The 18028-nt window shown below is 37.3% G+C and overlaps 1 protein-coding gene across 2 annotated transcripts in view; it reads left to right on the forward strand.

Annotated features, from left to right (window-relative positions):
• ANKRD13C (ankyrin repeat domain 13C) overlaps nucleotides 1-18028 on the forward strand; it is an 89329-nt gene that overhangs the window by 53058 nt on the left and 18243 nt on the right. For both annotated transcript variants that reach the window (XM_052637391.1, XM_052637392.1), the window contains exons 7-9: nucleotides 870-1014; nucleotides 8544-8675; nucleotides 11878-12039. In XM_052637391.1, coding sequence (XP_052493351.1) covers nucleotides 870-1014; nucleotides 8544-8675; nucleotides 11878-12039 — 439 coding nt within the window. The remainder of the gene's footprint in view (nucleotides 1-869; nucleotides 1015-8543; nucleotides 8676-11877; nucleotides 12040-18028) is intronic.

Genomic DNA, 18028 nt, shown 5'->3' on the forward strand with positions numbered 1-18028 from the left:
CCATGGACATGTTAGAAAAGAAAATGTTGGGAAAGAGAATGCTAATCTGAATCTGAGAAGTCAAGCAAAAAGGCCAAGAATTTGGAGTAGATTAAAAGGTTTATTGAGTTGAAGGATGAAGCAAGGTTTAGTACTGTATGATTAAGCGTCAGCATCGATGCAGCTGACAAGGACAAGACTGTGGACAGACAGTCCTTAATGTAAGAATGTGGTCTGTCCATTGCTATACTCTTCATGTACACAGCAGACCTTTGAACAACACTGGTTTGAACTACTACTTGGGCCTTCTTATACCCAGATCTTTTTTCAATAAATATATATTATAGTACTACATGATCCATGGTTGGTTGAATCTGAGAGTGTGGAAATGTACATATGGAGGGCCAACTGTAAAGTTATATATGGAGGGGATGGGAGTCAGTGTTCCAGACCCCTGTGGTCAAGGGTCAGCTGTACTCTGCTGAGCTAGCAACTTTGTCTTAAAGGGATCAAAAAATGTTAGACGGGTTTGCTTTCCTTTTCTGCCCTTCTTCCTTGAAGTAAATTTTGTGGAGTAGCTATGGTAAGGGAAATAGAATGGGGTATAGGTAGAGAGATGCATCAGCAATGGGAAAACAACCTTTCTCCTGCTGGGTTAATGAAGTTATATATTCAATAAAATGAAATATAGGTAAAATTGAATATATATTTAAATATTCTTTTGGTGTTTTTTAATGAGATATTTTAAATTTAGCACTTATTTATAAGTTTGGCTTTGAAATATATTAGCCTCTTGGTTTGAGTTTAGAAGGAACAAAGCTTGTTTCATTAATATGGAGTTTTATTGAAATTTTATTTGTCAGAATTTCTCATCTGTCCTTTTTTCACAGGCTTGACACTACTCTCATAGACTTTACTGACATGAAGTGCCAACGAGGGGATTTAAGCTTCATTTTCAATGGGGATGCGGCACCCTCTGAATCTTTTGTAGTATTAGACAATGAACAAAAGGTTTATCAGCGAATACACCATGAGGTGAGCATCTTGAGCAAATTCCTATAAATGGTTTTTTAAAAAAGTCTGTGTATGCAGCCAAGCCTCAGTGTAATTGTTTTGAAAGGCATAAGACATAATTGAGATGGTTTATTCCTAAAGTTTCCATTTTCTTACCTCTAGTTTTTTAAAAAAAATTTTTATCATCTGTTCTTTATCCTGACTAAACTATTGAGTCTGTTTGCTCATAATTCACTGATAATGTCCTGCTTAAATAAACTCTAACTTCTTGTAGTTCTCATTTATTGAACCTGTTCTGTCCCTACTTTGTTTTAGGGTTGTGAACCATCTCGGTCTCTTTAATATGAGTACCTCTTTGGGTTCTTTGTCTGGACCCTTTTACTAACTAACTCTTTTGGCTATCTTTGTTTTCTCTTTTTTTTCACTCTTAAAGTGTAAAATTATATTCCTTCTAAACACTGTATCACCATATTGGTTTTGCCTCTACAACCACCTTTGAAAAACCATGTGCACCATTATCTTGATCCATTGTTCCCTGAAAGCTCCTTTCCCTGCTATAAACCAAAGAAACAGCTTTTATAGTATCTATATATATCATTGATAGCACTACAGATGTTCTTAGATCAACATTTTGTTTAATCACTGTTGCTTTTATTTTGTTTTTATTTTTATTTTTTGCAGGCACACATAGTTGATAACAGAGCAAGATTCTTAAACAGCATATTGATATGATCAAAAAGTAATTTAAGTGAATTAATTTTACATAGTTCTTTGACTTTTCCTCCTTCCCTGTCTTCTTCCTTAAACATTTATCAAGGACCTAATAAAATGCGTCTAGACACTGCTAGGTGCTATGTATGGGAGAAGGGAACGGCAACCCATTCCAGTATTCTTGCCTGGAGAATCCTGCGGACAGAGGAGCCTGGAGGGCTGCTGTCCATAGGGTTGCACAGAGGTGGACACGACTGAAGTGACTTAGCATGCATGCATGCATTGGAGAAGGAAAGGCAACCCACTTCAGTATTCTTGCCTGGAGAATCCCAGGGACACAGGAGCCTGGTGGGCTGCTGTCTCTGGGGTTGCACAGAGTTGGACACGACTGAAGCACCTTAGTAGTAGCAGCAGAAGCAGGTGCTATGTATAGTGGCATTGTGTTAATAGTAGACAGTTTGTCCCTTGGTATCTACCGGGGAATGATTCTAGGAGCCCTGAGGTTACCAAAATCCACAGACGCACAAGTAAATAGTTGTAAACACTATGTAAATGACTTGTAAATTGTTGACTGGACTATGTGGCAAGTTTAAATTTTGATTTTTGGAACTTTCTGGAATCATTTCCCCAAATATTTTTCATCCTTGGTTGGTTATATCTGTAGATGTGGAACCTGCAAATGTGGAGGGCCAACTGTATATCAATTACTATCATATATGAATGCAGAGTTGCAAAGGATAGCAAGGAGAGAGAAGAATGCCTTTCTAAGTGATCAATGTAAAGAAATAGAGAAAAACAATAGAATGGGAAAGACTAGAGATTTCTTTAAGAAAATGAGAGATACTAAGGGAACATTTTATGCAAAGATGTGCACAATAAAGAACAGAAATGGTATGGACCTAACAGAAGCAGAAGATGTTAATAAGAGGTGGCAAGAATACATAGAAGAACTGTACAAAAAAGATCTTAATGACCAGATAAAATCCACAATGGTGTGATCACTCACCTAGAGCTAGACATCCTGGAGTGTGAAGTCGAATGGGTATTAAGATGCATCACTACGATCAGAGCTAGTGGAGGTGATGGAATTCCAGTTGAGCTATTTCAAATCCTAAAAGATGATGCTGTCAAAGTGCTGCACTCAGCATGCCAGCAAATCTGGAAAATTCACCAGTGGTCACAGGACTGGAAAAGGTCAGTTTCATTCCAATCCCAAAGAGTATGTCAAGGCTGTATGTTGTCACCCTGCTTATTTAACTTATATGCAGAGTACATCATGCACGTTGCTGGGCTGGATGAAGTACAAGCTGGAATCAAGATTGCCAGGAGAAATATCAATAACCTCAGATATGCAGATGACCACCCTTATGACAGAAAGCAAAGAGGAACTAAAGAGCCTCTTGATGGAAGAGGAGAGTGAAAAGGCTGGCTTAAAACTCAATATTCAGAAAACTAAGATCATGGCATCCGGTTCCATCATGTCATGGCAAATAGATGGGGAAACAATGGAAACAATGACTTTATTTTCTTGGGCTCAAAATCACTGCAGATGGTGATTGCAGCCATGAAATTAAAAGATGCTTGCTGATTGGAAGAAAAGCTGTGACAAACCTAGACAGCATATTAAAAAGCAGAGACATCTCTACGGACAAAGATCCATCTAGTCAAAACTATAGTTTTTCAATAGTCATATATAGACATGAGAGTTGGACCATAAAGAAAACTGAACGTCAAAGAATTGATGCTTTTGAAAGGTGGTGTTGGAGAACACTCTCTCTGAGAGTCCCTTGGACAGCAAGGAGATCAAACCACTCAATCCTAAAGGAAATCAATCCTGAATATTCCTTGGAAGGATTGATGCTGAAGCTGGAACTCCAATACTTTGGCTACCTGATGCGAAGAGCTGACTCATTTGAAAAGACCCTGATGCTGGGAAAGATTGAAGGTGGGAGGAGAAGGGGACAACAGAGGATGAGATGGTTGGATGTGAGTAAGCTCTGGGAGTTGATGATGAACAGGGAAGCCTGGCATGCTGCAGTCTATGGGGTTGCAAAGAAATGGACATGACTGAGCGACTGAACTGAACTGAACTGAAATGTTTTGAATCTTCACCAGCAAACAGATTATGACTCGGTGATGGTTCAGATAATGGTTAGCATTTTTTAGCAATAAAGTATATTGATATTTTTAAATTAAGGTAAGTACCTTGCTTTTTAAGCATGGTGGTATTGCACACTGCACAGACTACAGAATGGTGTACATGATGGTGGTGTCACACTGATACATTGGAGCATTTGGAAAAGGAAGTAGGGTTTGGGGTTTTAGATGATGTTCATAGTGAGTCCATTGCTGATATCAGTGCACTTGTTTCAACCTTCTCTTTATGTAGACTTCTCAAGTATTTTCTATTGCTAGTAACTCAGTTCTTAAAATTTCATTTCCTTGTGATTTGACTTTGGCCAGTAGATGTCCTTTTCCCTTGTTTCTGTCTTACTCTGTTTTGTCTCTTCCTTTTTCTCTACTTCAGTTAAGTTCAGTTCAGTCACTCAGTCATGTCCAACTGTTTGTGACCCCATGAACTGCAGCATGCCAGGCCTCCCTGTCCATCACCAACTCCTGGAGCCTACCCAAACACATATTGAGTCAGTGATGCCACCCAACCATCTTGTCCTCTGTTGTCCCCTTCTCCTCCTGCTTTCAATCTTTCCCAACATCAGGGTCTTTTCAAATGAGTCAGATCTTCGCATCAGGTGGCCAAAGTATTGGAGTTGCAGCTTCAACATCAGACCTTCCAGTGAACACCCAGGACTGATCTCCTTTAGGATGGACTGGTTGGATCTCCTTGCAGTCCAAGGGACTCTCAAGAGTCTTCTCCAACACCACAGTTCAAAGGCATCAATTCTTGATCCCTCTGCTTTCTTTATAGTCCAACTCTCACATCCATACATGACTACTGGAAAAACCATAGCCTTGACTAGACAGACCTTTGTTGGCAAAGTGATGTCTCTGCTTTTTAATATGCTGTCTAGGTTGGTCATAACTTTCCTTCCAAGGAGTAAGCATCTTTTAATTTCATGGCTGCAGTCACCATCTGCAGTGATTTTGGAGCCCCAAAAATAAAGTCTGACACTCTTTCCACTGTTTCCCCATCTATTTCCCATGAAGTGATGGAACCACATGCCATGATCTCAGTTTTCTGAATGTTGAGCTTTAAGCCAACTTTTTCACTTTCCTCTTTTACTTTCGTCAAGAGGCTCTTCCTCTGCTTAGTTCTTGAATATTGATAGGCCCTTGATGTTGTTCTCATTTTTACAAATTGCCAGAATATCCCCACAGCTCTCACTACCTCTTTTTAGTTGATAATTCACGAGTATTTATTTCTAACTCAAATCTTCTGAGCGAGGACCTATTTAAATGCCTATTGGGTATCATATGCATCTCTTAAGTACCTCAAAATTCAGTTTGTTGAAGACTTAACTCAATTATTTTTCCTCTAGGTTCCTGTTCTCACATTTTCTTTCTTTTAGTGATTAACATCATCTTCTGTTCCGTGGGAAAGCTTGGAGTTTTTTGGACATCTTTTCTTGTACTCTCATGTTTCCTAATTAGAGAACATGTGTGGTTATTCTTGTCTCCCTAATGCGTTATGGGTGCACGCATGCTAAATTGCTTCAGTCTCGTCCGACTCTGTGTGACCCCGTGGACAGCAGCCCACCAGGCTCCTCTGTGCACAGGGTTCTCCAGGTGATAATACTGGAGTGGGTTGCCATTTCCCTCTCCAAATGCCTTATAATTATCCCTTTTTTATTGATGCTGTTATTGCCATAATTTAGATACTATTTCAGCTCTACTGCCACAAATGTCTCATAAATGATCTTCCTGGCCCCCTTCTTGCCTGCTTCTAAATTATCTCAGATATTGGAGATAGGTTGAACATTGAAAACAAATTCATGAAACTTGTCTTCCTTAAAGACACTTTAAAAGTTCCCTATTGCCAAGAAGAATGAAATCCAAATTCCTCCTCATGGTATGGTTCCTTCATGACGTAGCTTTTGCTGACTTTCCCATGATTGCCTACCTTGTTATCATAGCTACCCTCATGCTGAACTCTCTGCAGTTTTTTCCAGGCTATTTCATTCCTTTGTTCATGTTGTTTCCACTTCCAGGAATACACTTCTTACACTCTCACCCTGAGGGATACCTATTTAGTGTTGTTGCTTCCTCCTCTCCTGGGTGACCATTCTTTTCTCGATGCTCCACTAAATCTGGTACTGTAGAGCTTCTAGTGCTATTTCTCTTTTTTCTTTTAATCTATATGCATTCTTCTTTTTTGGGGGGCTAAGCTCCTCAAAGGTATGGGGTTCTTTTAGTTGTGTTCTCTGGTACTTAATACAGCATCAGTGCATTTTCAGCCAGAGTTTGCCAAACTCTTTTTGTAAGGAAGAGAGTCAATATTTTAGATATTTAAATGTATTTATGGGGTCATATGGTCTCTGTCACAGCTACTCATCTCTGCTATTATTAACGTAAAAGTCACCTTGCCGCTAGACAATATATAAATGAATGAGTATGGCTGTGTTCTAATAAAATTTTAATTATAAAAACAGGTGGTGCACTGGATTTGACTGCTGTTCTTACTCTGCTGACCCTTTTTCTAGACTCTCAGAAATGTACTAAATAATTTGAATTCTTGTGTCTTAAATAACAATAGGATAGCTAACGAGGCAATAGATGAGTTAGAAAGATGATACTAAAAGAGAAGCCAGAGATTAAGGCTAGTGGTGTAAATATTAGCTGATGTATTTAGGATATATGCGTGTGTATTTTATGTCTGAAAGAATATAGAAAAGCTAGATAGTGAGCAGTAGTTCTCAAGGCAGGGAATACTTGTTCTTTTCCTCAAATATGTATATATAAGTAATAACTGTTCATTAAATGTTTGCTGAATGAACGTAATTAATAACAGGTCATTTTCAATGATGTGGTTAGGAGATAGTCAGTGTACAGTTTATAGAAGAGTTCTGTTTCAGATGTTTTTTGCGGGCTTCCCTCATGGCTCACTGCTAAAGAATCCGCCTGCCAGTGCAAGAGAGAGACATGGGTGTGATCCTTGGTCCAGGAAGATCCCACATGTCAAGAAGCAGCTAAGCCTGTGTGCCGCAGCGATTGGGCCTGCCCTCTGGAGCCTGCGTTCTGCAACTCGAGAAGCCACTGCACTGAGGACACTGCGCCATAACTAGAGAGTAGCCCCCACTCACCTAAGCTAGAGAGAAGCCCGTGCAGCTACAAAGACCCAGCACAGCCGCAATAAATCCATAAGTAAAATTATAGATAAAAAGGTTTATTGGAAATGCGATGTTTGAAACTTAAGGCAAATTTCTTCATAGGTAGTGTTACATATAGTGTTGTTCCCAAGCTAATACATAAGATCCTAATTTATAACATATTTGCATCATGAGGATTAATAGTTCTGTACAGTCTATGCCAGCCAAAATTTTGCAGTTGTGTTCAGAGTTAGTTTGGGTTACCAGGAATACATTTTCATCTATTACAGCCTTAGCATTAATGTCAAGATTTTCCATTTCTCACTTGCAAGGGTGAAGGAAATCTGGGTGCAAGTTTGTTGGTGAAGAATAGAAAATGGGCCTCTTGGGAATCTAGAAATCAGGAAATATGGAAAATAGAGCCTCTAGTTACTGTAAACGCTATGGATGGTTCTCACTCTCCACTAAGGCTCTGGGTTCTTCTTTTTTTTCTCCTCTTTTTCGGATTCTGTGGTCCAAAGTATCAGGGAAACTCTCTTAGCCTATTAAGAGAATAGAACCTCATTTATTACCTACTCAGTTACTCTTCTGTACTTGGTCATTTAGTTACGTTTCTGTACATGAAACAAGCGCAAATCTTTTTCTTTTAAAAAATATTTATTGATCAATTATTATATGCCAGCACAAGTTATTACTTATTAGCAGCGAGGCTGCTAATTGAGTTTGGAAACCATGGGATGATATTTGTGGATTCCTTTTCTTTCTTTGATGAGTATAGAGAAGAGCCTATACTCCTTTCCTTTCTTTCCTTCTCTTCCCTTCCTTCCATCCACTTAAAACTATTCGGAAAGAAAGTCTACTTTCCTTTCTTTCCTTTCTTCTCTTCCCTTCCTTCCTTCTACTTAAAACTATTGGGAAAGAAGGGCTCAAATGGTAGCAGTGGGTCTTCAGGTTAAAAAAACTAAAGTAAGATTCATCTGTATTTAAAGAAAACAAAACCTTTGTATAGGCATTTTGTCTCAGACCTGTCTACTTAATTCTTAAATCTTCTGTAATTATGTACTCTGTATTTATGTAATGAGTAATCAATCTAGTATTATTTCCATTATATATTTCTACGATGGGGTAAACTATTATTATTTTCATTATAAAGTACATTTTTCATGTGTCCTGTATTTTTAGATTCATAATTAGTTATAATTCTAACTTATTTAGATGAAAGTAAAAGTCGCTCAGTCATGTCTGACTCTTTGCAACCTCATGGACTATCCAGTCCATGGAATTCTCTAGGCCAAAATACTGGAGTGGGTAGCCTTTCCCTTCTACAGGGGATCGTCCCAACCCAGGGATCGAACCCCGGTCTCCCACATCGCATATGGATTCTTTACCAGCTGAGACACAAGGGAAGCCCAACTTATTTAGATATATGAAGTTTAAACTTCTGTAATTGTTTTTAGAATCAGTCCTTTTTGCTTCTTGAAATGTGTAGCATTTTAATTGTTGATATTTTCATTTGTGGCACTAATAACCTTTAAAAACTTAGTTTCTTATATCTACCTTTTGCCTCTACCTCAGGAATCAGAAATGGAAACAGAAGAAGAGGTTGACATTTTAATGAGTAGCGATATTTACTCTGCAACCTTATCAACCAAATCAATTTCTTTCACGCGTGCCCAAACTGGATGGCTTTTTCGGGAAGATAAAACAGTATGTGCAAATCGAGATTTTTACACTTTAAAAACTGTTCAGTATTTAATATTGCCAAAATAATGTGATGGAAACGCATGTAGAACAAGTAGCCTAGTTAATTGTCAAGTCATGTGTTCTTTTCTCCTTGAACCCAAATAGGGAATTATAATAGTTGGTTACAGAGTTGGAAGATCATCTTACAGAAGCCAGGAGAGAAAGCTTAGTTCATTTGAATTTTATGTTGAAAAATATTCTTGTTGTCAGTTGCCTTGTTGTTAAATAGGAAACAGTGTCTTCACATGGTTCTGTTATATTTCTAATGCTTTAATTTTAAGAAGACCATGAAGAAGCTCCACTGTTAAATTCATTTCCCTGGACCTTTTTTCTACTTTTCAACTTTAAAACTATTTACTTACCCCTTATCTATTCCTGAGTATTCCATATATTTGACTAAGGCTAAATAAGCTTACATTTCTATAGTACTTGTTTAATTAAAGCTCACTGGAGGTTTCTCCATTAGTAAATTGTCAATTCTTTCCATAATTCTTATTTCATCTGCTCAAAATATACTCACATATTTTTTAGTTGGATGTATAAAGAAGCATTTTATAAAATTTTAAAGAATAAATAACATTGGGTAAGGGCCAAGATTTTATGAATTTATCTTTTATTACACACAACAGAAATATATCCTTATTAGAAAGACAAAAGTAAATTAGTCAAGGTTCTCTGAGAAACAGAATCAATAGGAGACCTATATCTATCTGTATATATGTATATATCTGTGTGTGTGTATATATATACACACACACATACACATATATAGACAGAAGGAGAGAAGAGTGAGGAAGAGGTTGATTTACTTTAAGGAATTAGCTTGTGTGAATGCAGGACCTGGTAAGTCTGAGATTTGTAGTGCAGTCTAGCAGGCTGAAAATTCAGGAAAGAGGTGTATGGTTTTGGGCCTGAAATCTATAGATCAGGATCTCAGGCAAGGTTTCTGTGTTGCAGTCTTGAGGCAGAATTGCTTTTCCTTTGGGAGACCTTAGTCTTTGCTCTTCAGGCCTGCATTTGATTGGAAACAGCCTTCCCACCTTATGAGGGTAATCTGCTTTACTCCAAGTCTACAGATTTAACTTTCAACTAATCTGAAAAATGCCATCTTGGAATTCCTCAGCAGTCCAGTAATTAGGACATGCTTTCACCACCATGGCCTGGTTCAGTCCCTTCTTGGAGAACTGAGATCCTGCAAGCTGTGTGGCGCACCCCCCCAATACCCAATGTTGGCTTCGTAGCAACATCTCAACTGGTGTTTGTTTGAACAGTTGAGCATCATAGTCTAACCAAATTGACATAAAATTAACTACCACACAGTCTTACATTTAAAGCTGAGAAATCCCCCTTGACTACAGCTTATAGTCCCAGAGTCTTTTGCAGAAGATTATCCAGCTGTATATCTTCCTGACATTTTTTATACTTTATGTACATTGTTGTTCAGTTGCTCAGTCATGCACAATTCATTGTACATTGATATATACCTATAATAATCAACATATCTCAATGTATATTGATTTATATCTATAATAATATTTAGTTATTGATACAAATAGTTATTTTTTTAAAAAGTGTCATTGCATTGTATCTATTATTTTGCAACTCCTCCCCCGACCCACCCAATTTTTAGTATGTCTTAGAATTACTTTATTCTTGTTACTACTGCATTGTATTCCATCGTATGGATATATTGTAATTTATTTACTCAGTATCTTATTTTTGGATGTTTAGGTGGATACACATTTGTGTCCAGTTTTCTCCCAGTATAAATGATGTTACATTTACCATCCTTTTATATCCCTTTGCATTGTCTTTTATAGCTAGCAAGAAATGGAATGGTTGTATTATGGGAAATATACATTTAAATATTTTTATTGATATGACTTGTCTTTTGATTTATTTTTAATAAATGCTTTTTCATTATAAGATTTCAAAAATTGATCATTATCACCTGAATGTTTCCCAACCACAGAAAAATTCTCACTTTGAGATCTGTGTTCATCAGTTTTCATCTCCAAGCCTATTTGGCAACAAGTAACATTATAGGATTTCCAGATGTGAGATCCTATATTGCAGTCCATTTGTTGGCCTGAGTCTTATGTTTGTACTCTGTTCTTCTGGACAGCATTAGAAGGATCACTTCAAGAGAAGATAAAAATTGAAGCTGCTGTTCATCTAGTACTACTGCTAAGCAGCTCAAAGCTCTTGAAGAGTGTCTAGGTGATCTTCTTAAATCTTTGACAGGTAAGGAGGGAGTCAGTAATTGCTTATAGTTCCCATTTTGTAGGTAGAAACAGGTGCAAAATGCCTTCCTTTCTAATGATTGATAAGGAAGCCACAAAGCAAGGTAAAAACAGAAACCACTCTAAACACTTAGTTTTAGAATGCCAGAAAGCAGCAGCCAGGGAAGTGATTTGCATACAGGTGGAAATGGGAAGCCTGTTTTTAGTAAGTTACTGATCATGTTGTTTCAGGTAAGGTATTTCAAACTCTGACCACCTGTGGGTCTGAAAAAAATGAAGGTTGATGTTGAACGAGGACTTTTCTTGATGTCCTTTTATTCCATTTGAATTCCTCAGTCTCAATCCATAATATAAATATAAATTGTACTAGTGAGCAAGACTGCTTGGTTGTTCTCTTTTTGTTGAAAGAAGCAAGCAACTGTATCTTGGAAGTTTGGGCCTGCTAGAGAATATTGGAACAGGTAATTAATTTTAGTTGTACTAGAAGTTTTTATGTGACTTAGTTTATTTCTTTTTATTCTAGTTTTTATTTCTATCTATAAAATGGGAACATTAATTATCCCTGACCCCTCCTTATAATTCATGATATTTGATTATTATCTAAATTAAGTTTTCTGTAGCTTTGTGCTACTTAGTAGATTCTAAAGGAATACTATGTGCTGTTTAATTGGAGATTAACTGCCTGCATTTTATCTGTTTAAAAATTTTACTTTACAGATTTAAAATGCGTAATGTTATGTGTTTTTTAGCTTAATAGAATGTATAAGATAATTTGATAATTTTAAGTACCAGAGGAATATTTATTTTCATCTAAATGTTACATGTTTGTGGAGAAACTGTATATTTTACTTTGAAACTTTAAAAAAAAATCTAAGGTAAACTTTATTTGTTTTATTATTTTGAAATATTTGATTTCGTTTTAGGAAAGGGTAGGAAACTTTTTGGCCGACTTTTATCTGGTGAATGGACTTGTTTTAGAATCAAGAAAAAGAAGAGAACATCTCAGTGAAGAAGACATTCTTCGAAATAAGGCCATTATGGAGAGTTTGAGTAAAGGTGGAAACATAATGGAACAGAATTTTGAGGTATAATTTTACTTTTCTTAATGTATAATGTTCTAAGGGAGGGGGTAGACTTCATTGCTGGCATTCAGTGAGTTTATTTAAGTATGCTCGTAGGTTTTGTTTACCATGTATCACCTTTTATTTTTCTGTGATGGTCTGGTGATTTTTTTGTGAATCTGTTGTTTGTTTCTGAGTCTTCACTAATAAATAGATTAAAATCATTTTGTAAACATGAAACCAAAGCATGACCCCTTTGCATACATTTTTTCCTACTCCATCAACTGAAACCTGCTGCTGCTTTGAAGGCCTTGCTAACAATCTGCCTACTTTATGAAGGAATTTTTAGCCAATCAGTTCAGTCAGTTCAGTTCAGTCGCTCAGTCGTGTCCGACTCTTTGTGACCCCATGAATTGCAGCACGCCAGGCCTCCCTGTCCGTCACCAACTCCCGGAGTTCACTCAGACTCACGTCCATCGAGTCTGTGATACCATCCAGCCATCTCATCCTCTGTCGTCCCCTTCTCCTCCTGCCCCCAATCCCTCCCAGCATCAGAGTCTTTTCCAATGAGTCAACTCTTTGCATGAGGTGGCCAAAGTACTGGAGCTTCAGCTTCAGCATCATTCCTTCCAAAGTACACCCAGGGCTGATCTCCTTTAGCCAATACCATCCAATAAATTTTGTATTCAGTATGTATTTATTGAAAACATGCTACCTGCAAAGAATTGTGTGACAGTTAGGAAAGGGGAGGGAAATCAAGGAAATACTTAGGTACAAGACACAATAACTTGTGTCTCCAATCTTATTTCCTTAGTCAGATGAATTGAATTGGTCTTTTAACAATTTTAGATTTTAAAACTGGAAAAGAAAAGATTCCTAAAGATTAACATTTTATGACATTTTTTATAGCAGTGTTTTCAAATTGTAGAATTGGGACCTCTAGTGGATTATTAATTCAGTTTAGTGGGCTATTATGACTCTTGCTCTTTTTTTTAAGTAGAATCTAAATTCAGATAATAAAAACTAGAGCACATAGTGTGTGTGTGCGCTCAGTCGCTCAGTCATGTCCAACTCTGTGACCTTATAGACTTGTACCCCGCCAGGCTCCTCAGTCCATGGGATTCTCCAGACAAGAATACTGGAGTGGGTTGCCATATTTCCTCCTCCAAGAGATCGTCCTGTCCCAGGGATCAAATCCTTGTCTCCTGCATCTCCAGATGGGTCCATATTGCTTTATGAATCAGTAGTGTCAGGGGTGTGTGTATACGTTGTGTTTATGTGGATATGTGTGACTGCTGGGTTATAGTGTAAAACGTCAGTCACAGTCACGAAAAGCTTCAAGGCTACTGTGAAGAGACTTGAATTTCTTGAATGCTTAGTCTCTCCCTTGCAGTGTTGTGCCAAATTACATTATCAGTTCAGTTCAGTCGCTCAGTCATGTCTGACTCTTTGCGACCCCATGAACCGCAGGAAGCCAGGCCTCCCGGTCCATCACCAACTCCCAGAGCTTACCCAGACTCATGTCCATTGAGTCGGTGATGCCATCTAAGCATCTCATCCTCTACCATCCCCTTCTCCTCCTGCCTTCAATCTTTCCAACATCAGGGTCTTTTCAAATGAGTCAGCTCTTCGCATCAGGTGGCCAAAGTATTGGAGTTGCAGCTTCATCAGTTCTTCCAATGAACACCCAGGACTGATCTCATTTGGATGGACTGGTTTGATCTCCTTGCAGCCCAAGGGACTCTCAAGAGTCTTCTCCAACACCACAGTTCAAAAGCATCAATTCTTCTGTGCTCAGCTTTCTTTATAGTCCAACTCTCACATCCATACATGACTACTGGAAAAACAATAACCTTGATTACATGGACCTTTGTTGGCAAATTAATGTCTCTGCTTTTTAATATGCTGTCTAGGTTGGTCATAACTTTCTTTCCAAGGAGTAAGCATCTTTTAATTTCATGGCTGCAGTCACCATCTGCAGTTATTTTGGAGCCAAAAAAAATATAGTCAGCCACCGTTTCCACTGTTTCCCCATCTGTTTGCCATGAAGTGATGGGACCGGATCCCATGATCTTAGGTTTCTGAATGTTGAGCTTTAAGCCAACGTTTTCACTCTCCACTTTCACTTTCATCAAGGGGCTCTTTAGTTCTTCTTCACTTTCTGCCGTAAGGGTGGTGTCATCTGCATATCTGAGGTTATTGATATTTCTCCTGGCAGTCTTGATTCCAGCTTGTTCTTCCTCCAGCCCAGCATTTCTCATGATGTACTTTGCATGTGAGTTAAATAAGCAGGGTGACAGTATACAGCCTTGACATACTCCTTTTCCTATTTGGAACCAGTGTGTTCTTCCAAGTCCAGTTCTAACTGTTGCTTCCTGACCTGCATACAAGTTTCTCAGAGGCAGGTCAGGTGGTCTGGGATTCCCATCTCTTTCAGAATTTTCCACATTTTATTGTGATCCACACGGTCAAAGGCTTCGCCGTAGTCAATAAAGCAGTAATAGATGTTTTTTTTGGAACTCTCTTACTTTTACGATGATCCAGTGAATGTTGGCAATTTGATCTCTGGTTCCTCTACCTTTTCTAAAACCAGCTTGGACATCAGGAAGTTCATGGTTCACATATTGCTGAAGCCTGGCTTGGAGAATTTTGAGCATTACTTTACTAGTGTGTGAGATGAGTGCAATTGTGTGGTAGTTTGAGCATTCTTTGGTATTGCCTTTCTTTGGAATTGGAATGAAAACTGACCTTTTCCAGTCCTGTGGCCACTGCTGAGTTTTCCAAATTTGCTGACCTATTGAGTGCAGCACTTTCACACCATCATCTTTCAGCATTTGAAATAGCTCAACTGGAATTCTATCACCTCCACTAGCTTTGTCCGTAGTGATGCTTTCTAAGGCCCACTTGACTTCACATTCCAGGATATCTGGCTCTAGGTGAGTGATCACACCATCGTGATTATATGGGTCGTGAAGATCTTTTTTGTATAGTTCTGTGTATTCTTGCCACCTCTTCTTAATATCTTCTGCTTCTGTTAGGTCCATACCATTTCTGTCGTTTATTGAGCCCATCTTTGCATGAAATGTTCCCTTGGTATCTCTAATATTCTTGAAGAGATCTCTAGTCTTTCCTATTCTATTGTTTTCCTCTCTTTCTTTGCATTCATCACTGAGGAAGGCTTTCTTATCTCTCCTTGCTATTCTTTGGAACTCTGCATTCAAACAGGTAGATCTTTCCTTTTCTCCTTTGCTTTTTACTTCTCTTCTTTTTACAGGTATTTGTAAGGCCTCCTCAGCCATTTTGCTTTTTTTGCATTTCTTTCTCTTGGGGATGGTCTTGATCCCTGTCTCCTGTACAGTGTCACAGATCCGTCCATAGTTCGTCAGGCACTCTGTCTATCAGATGTAGTCCTTTAAATCTATTTCTCACTTCCACTGTATAGTCATAAGGGATTTGATTTAGGTCATATGTGAATGGTCTTAGTGGTTTTCCCTACTTTCTTCAATTTCAGTCTGAATTTGGCAATAAGGAGTTCATGATCTGAGCCACAGTCAGCTCCGGGTCTTGTTTTTGCTGACTGTATAGAGCTTCTCCATCTTTGGCTGCAAAGAATATAATCAGTCTGATTTTGGTATTGACCATTTGGTGATGTCCATGTGTAGAGTCTTCTCTTGCGTTAGGGATAGACAAAGTTTGTAGAAAAGTATGCCAGGTTTCAATTAATTCATGGTGATACTGTGATGGTTTGGAAAATTATTTTAATGTTTAAGAAGTTTATATATTGAGCAAATCAGCCATTGTTTAATGAGTACAGGATGTAAAAGTACTTAAGAATCCACATTAAATGTTTAAGTTAAAATGTGATCAGCCAGTTTAGTATGATCCTATTCTCTTCCTGTCAGATCCTTTTGCAGTCCTCATTTTTCTTTTGTCCTTGGGATAGAGCCTCACTAGACTTTATTTTCCAGACACCTCCTGGTATTTACTGATCTCTTGATCAGTAGGAGTTGTAGGATGTGTTCTGTTCGGGTAATAGGAAATGAACTGAGAGAGGGAATGATGAGCTTAATCTTTCACAAAGCCACTACCCTTTTTCATTGTAAAATAGCCAAAAAAGGCATTTCTTTGGACCTACATTGTTATTTATTTTTTATTATAGTTCTTTTTAAAAAGATGACATTGTTTTGCTTATTGCTTATAGGTGTTTACTGCTACTTTTGTTTAATTTTGGCAGCAAACCATTTTGAGATAAGTACACAAGTTATTTTCTTTAGGGTGGAATTTGTAACAATGCAATTGAATTGTTAAAGGGGTCTTTAATTGACATTTTAATCAAGTACAGTTTTACACATTGAATTTAAAACTTAGTTTAATCCCAGATGCCTATATAATAGAACAAAATAATGTGAGTTAAATAATTAAGCTTTTGACTTCTAATTAGGAATCAAAGGAAATTATTCCTGGGTATTGTGTGAAGTATTTTTTCAAAAATTATCTCATTTAGTTATTAATTGTTACAATGACCTACTGAGATTCAAGGCAGGAGGAGAAGGGAAAGACAGAGGATGGGATGGTTGGATGGCATCACCGACTCGATATGAGTTTGAGTAAGCTCTGGGGGTTGGTGATGGACAGATTGGCCTGTCATGCTGCACTTCATGGGGCTGCAGAATCAGACACGACTGAGCAACTGAACTGAACTGAACTGAGATGACTATCATTATGCAATTTTATAGAAAGGAGAGTGAAGTTTAAAAAAAAATAATATATCTGAAATCATAAAGCTGTAAGTAGCAATGATGGGTTTTGATTCTAGGACCGTTCCCCAGGTTCTTCTTCTTATTTTAAGTATATTGCTTCCCAGTCTGCCTTTGTTATAGTCTCTTCTTTGTGTGTATCCACATATTTAACTCATCTTAGCAGTTCTTTCAGAATATTGTGAAATTGAACCTGGAAAAGGAATAAGGGAAGTTTGCTATTGAAAAGTGTATTAAAAATTAGTATTGTGTTTTTTTCAGTGTTGTCTCTAAAACATATTAGTAAAAAACATGTTTTTGGCTTTTGAGCATTACTGAAATTTTTGCAAGCCTAGAAAATATATATGACTATTTTTATTATGATTGTTTTCAAAAAGACATGAAAATATTGTATATATACATATACATATATATATATATATTTTTTTTTTTTTCATTTTTGGGTGGCATTGCATGGCTTGTGGGATCTTAGTTCCCTATACAGGGATTGAACCTGCAGTGAAAGCATGGTGTTATAACTACTGGGTTGCCAGGGAATTCCCGAAAATACTATATTTTAAAGCCACATTTTAATAAAATTTCATTTCTTAAATATACTAGTCTTTTTCAGAATGAATTTATGTTCTCTATTCTAAATAATTAGCTTTTGAGTTTCTTCTCATTTCTATAGCCAAATATTTGTTTTAGTTTCTATAAGAAATAGCGTATAGGTAGCATTTAGGAGAAATTGCTGTTTAACTAGTTTTGCCATGCCTACTTCTTCTTCCCCCCTCCTTTCCAGACATAGTTCTAATATTTAGTATATATTTTTAACAGTATTTTTTATAGTAAAATTTAAGTGCTCAGAAATTCTTAAGTCATGGCTACTTGCTCCTATACTTTTGGTGCTGCTTTCCACTTTGTTCTATCCAACTGGAGGAAGCAATGTCGTATTTATACGTTAGACAGTCATTGATAAAAGTATTAATTTATGCCAGCTAGATATATATATATATGTAGAATATTGAGTTAACCTCTGTTAGTGATTATATATTTTTTAATATATAAAATCAAAATAGGAACACATAGACATAAAATACATGAATGCCTTAAACTTCCAGAAATCTTTACAACATAAAATACTAAAATTTAGCAAATCTAGCAATAAATTAAAACTTTTTTTATGCTTTAAGAAAAACAGGCATTAGAAGTTTGCATTTAATTATGTAGGAAAGGTTTGATGTCATGTCAGTTACAGAGCCTTGGGGAAATAACAG

Source organism: Budorcas taxicolor, chromosome 3 (genome assembly GCF_023091745.1).
Source record: "Budorcas taxicolor isolate Tak-1 chromosome 3, Takin1.1, whole genome shotgun sequence".
NCBI classification, from domain to species: domain Eukaryota; kingdom Metazoa; phylum Chordata; class Mammalia; order Artiodactyla; family Bovidae; genus Budorcas; species Budorcas taxicolor.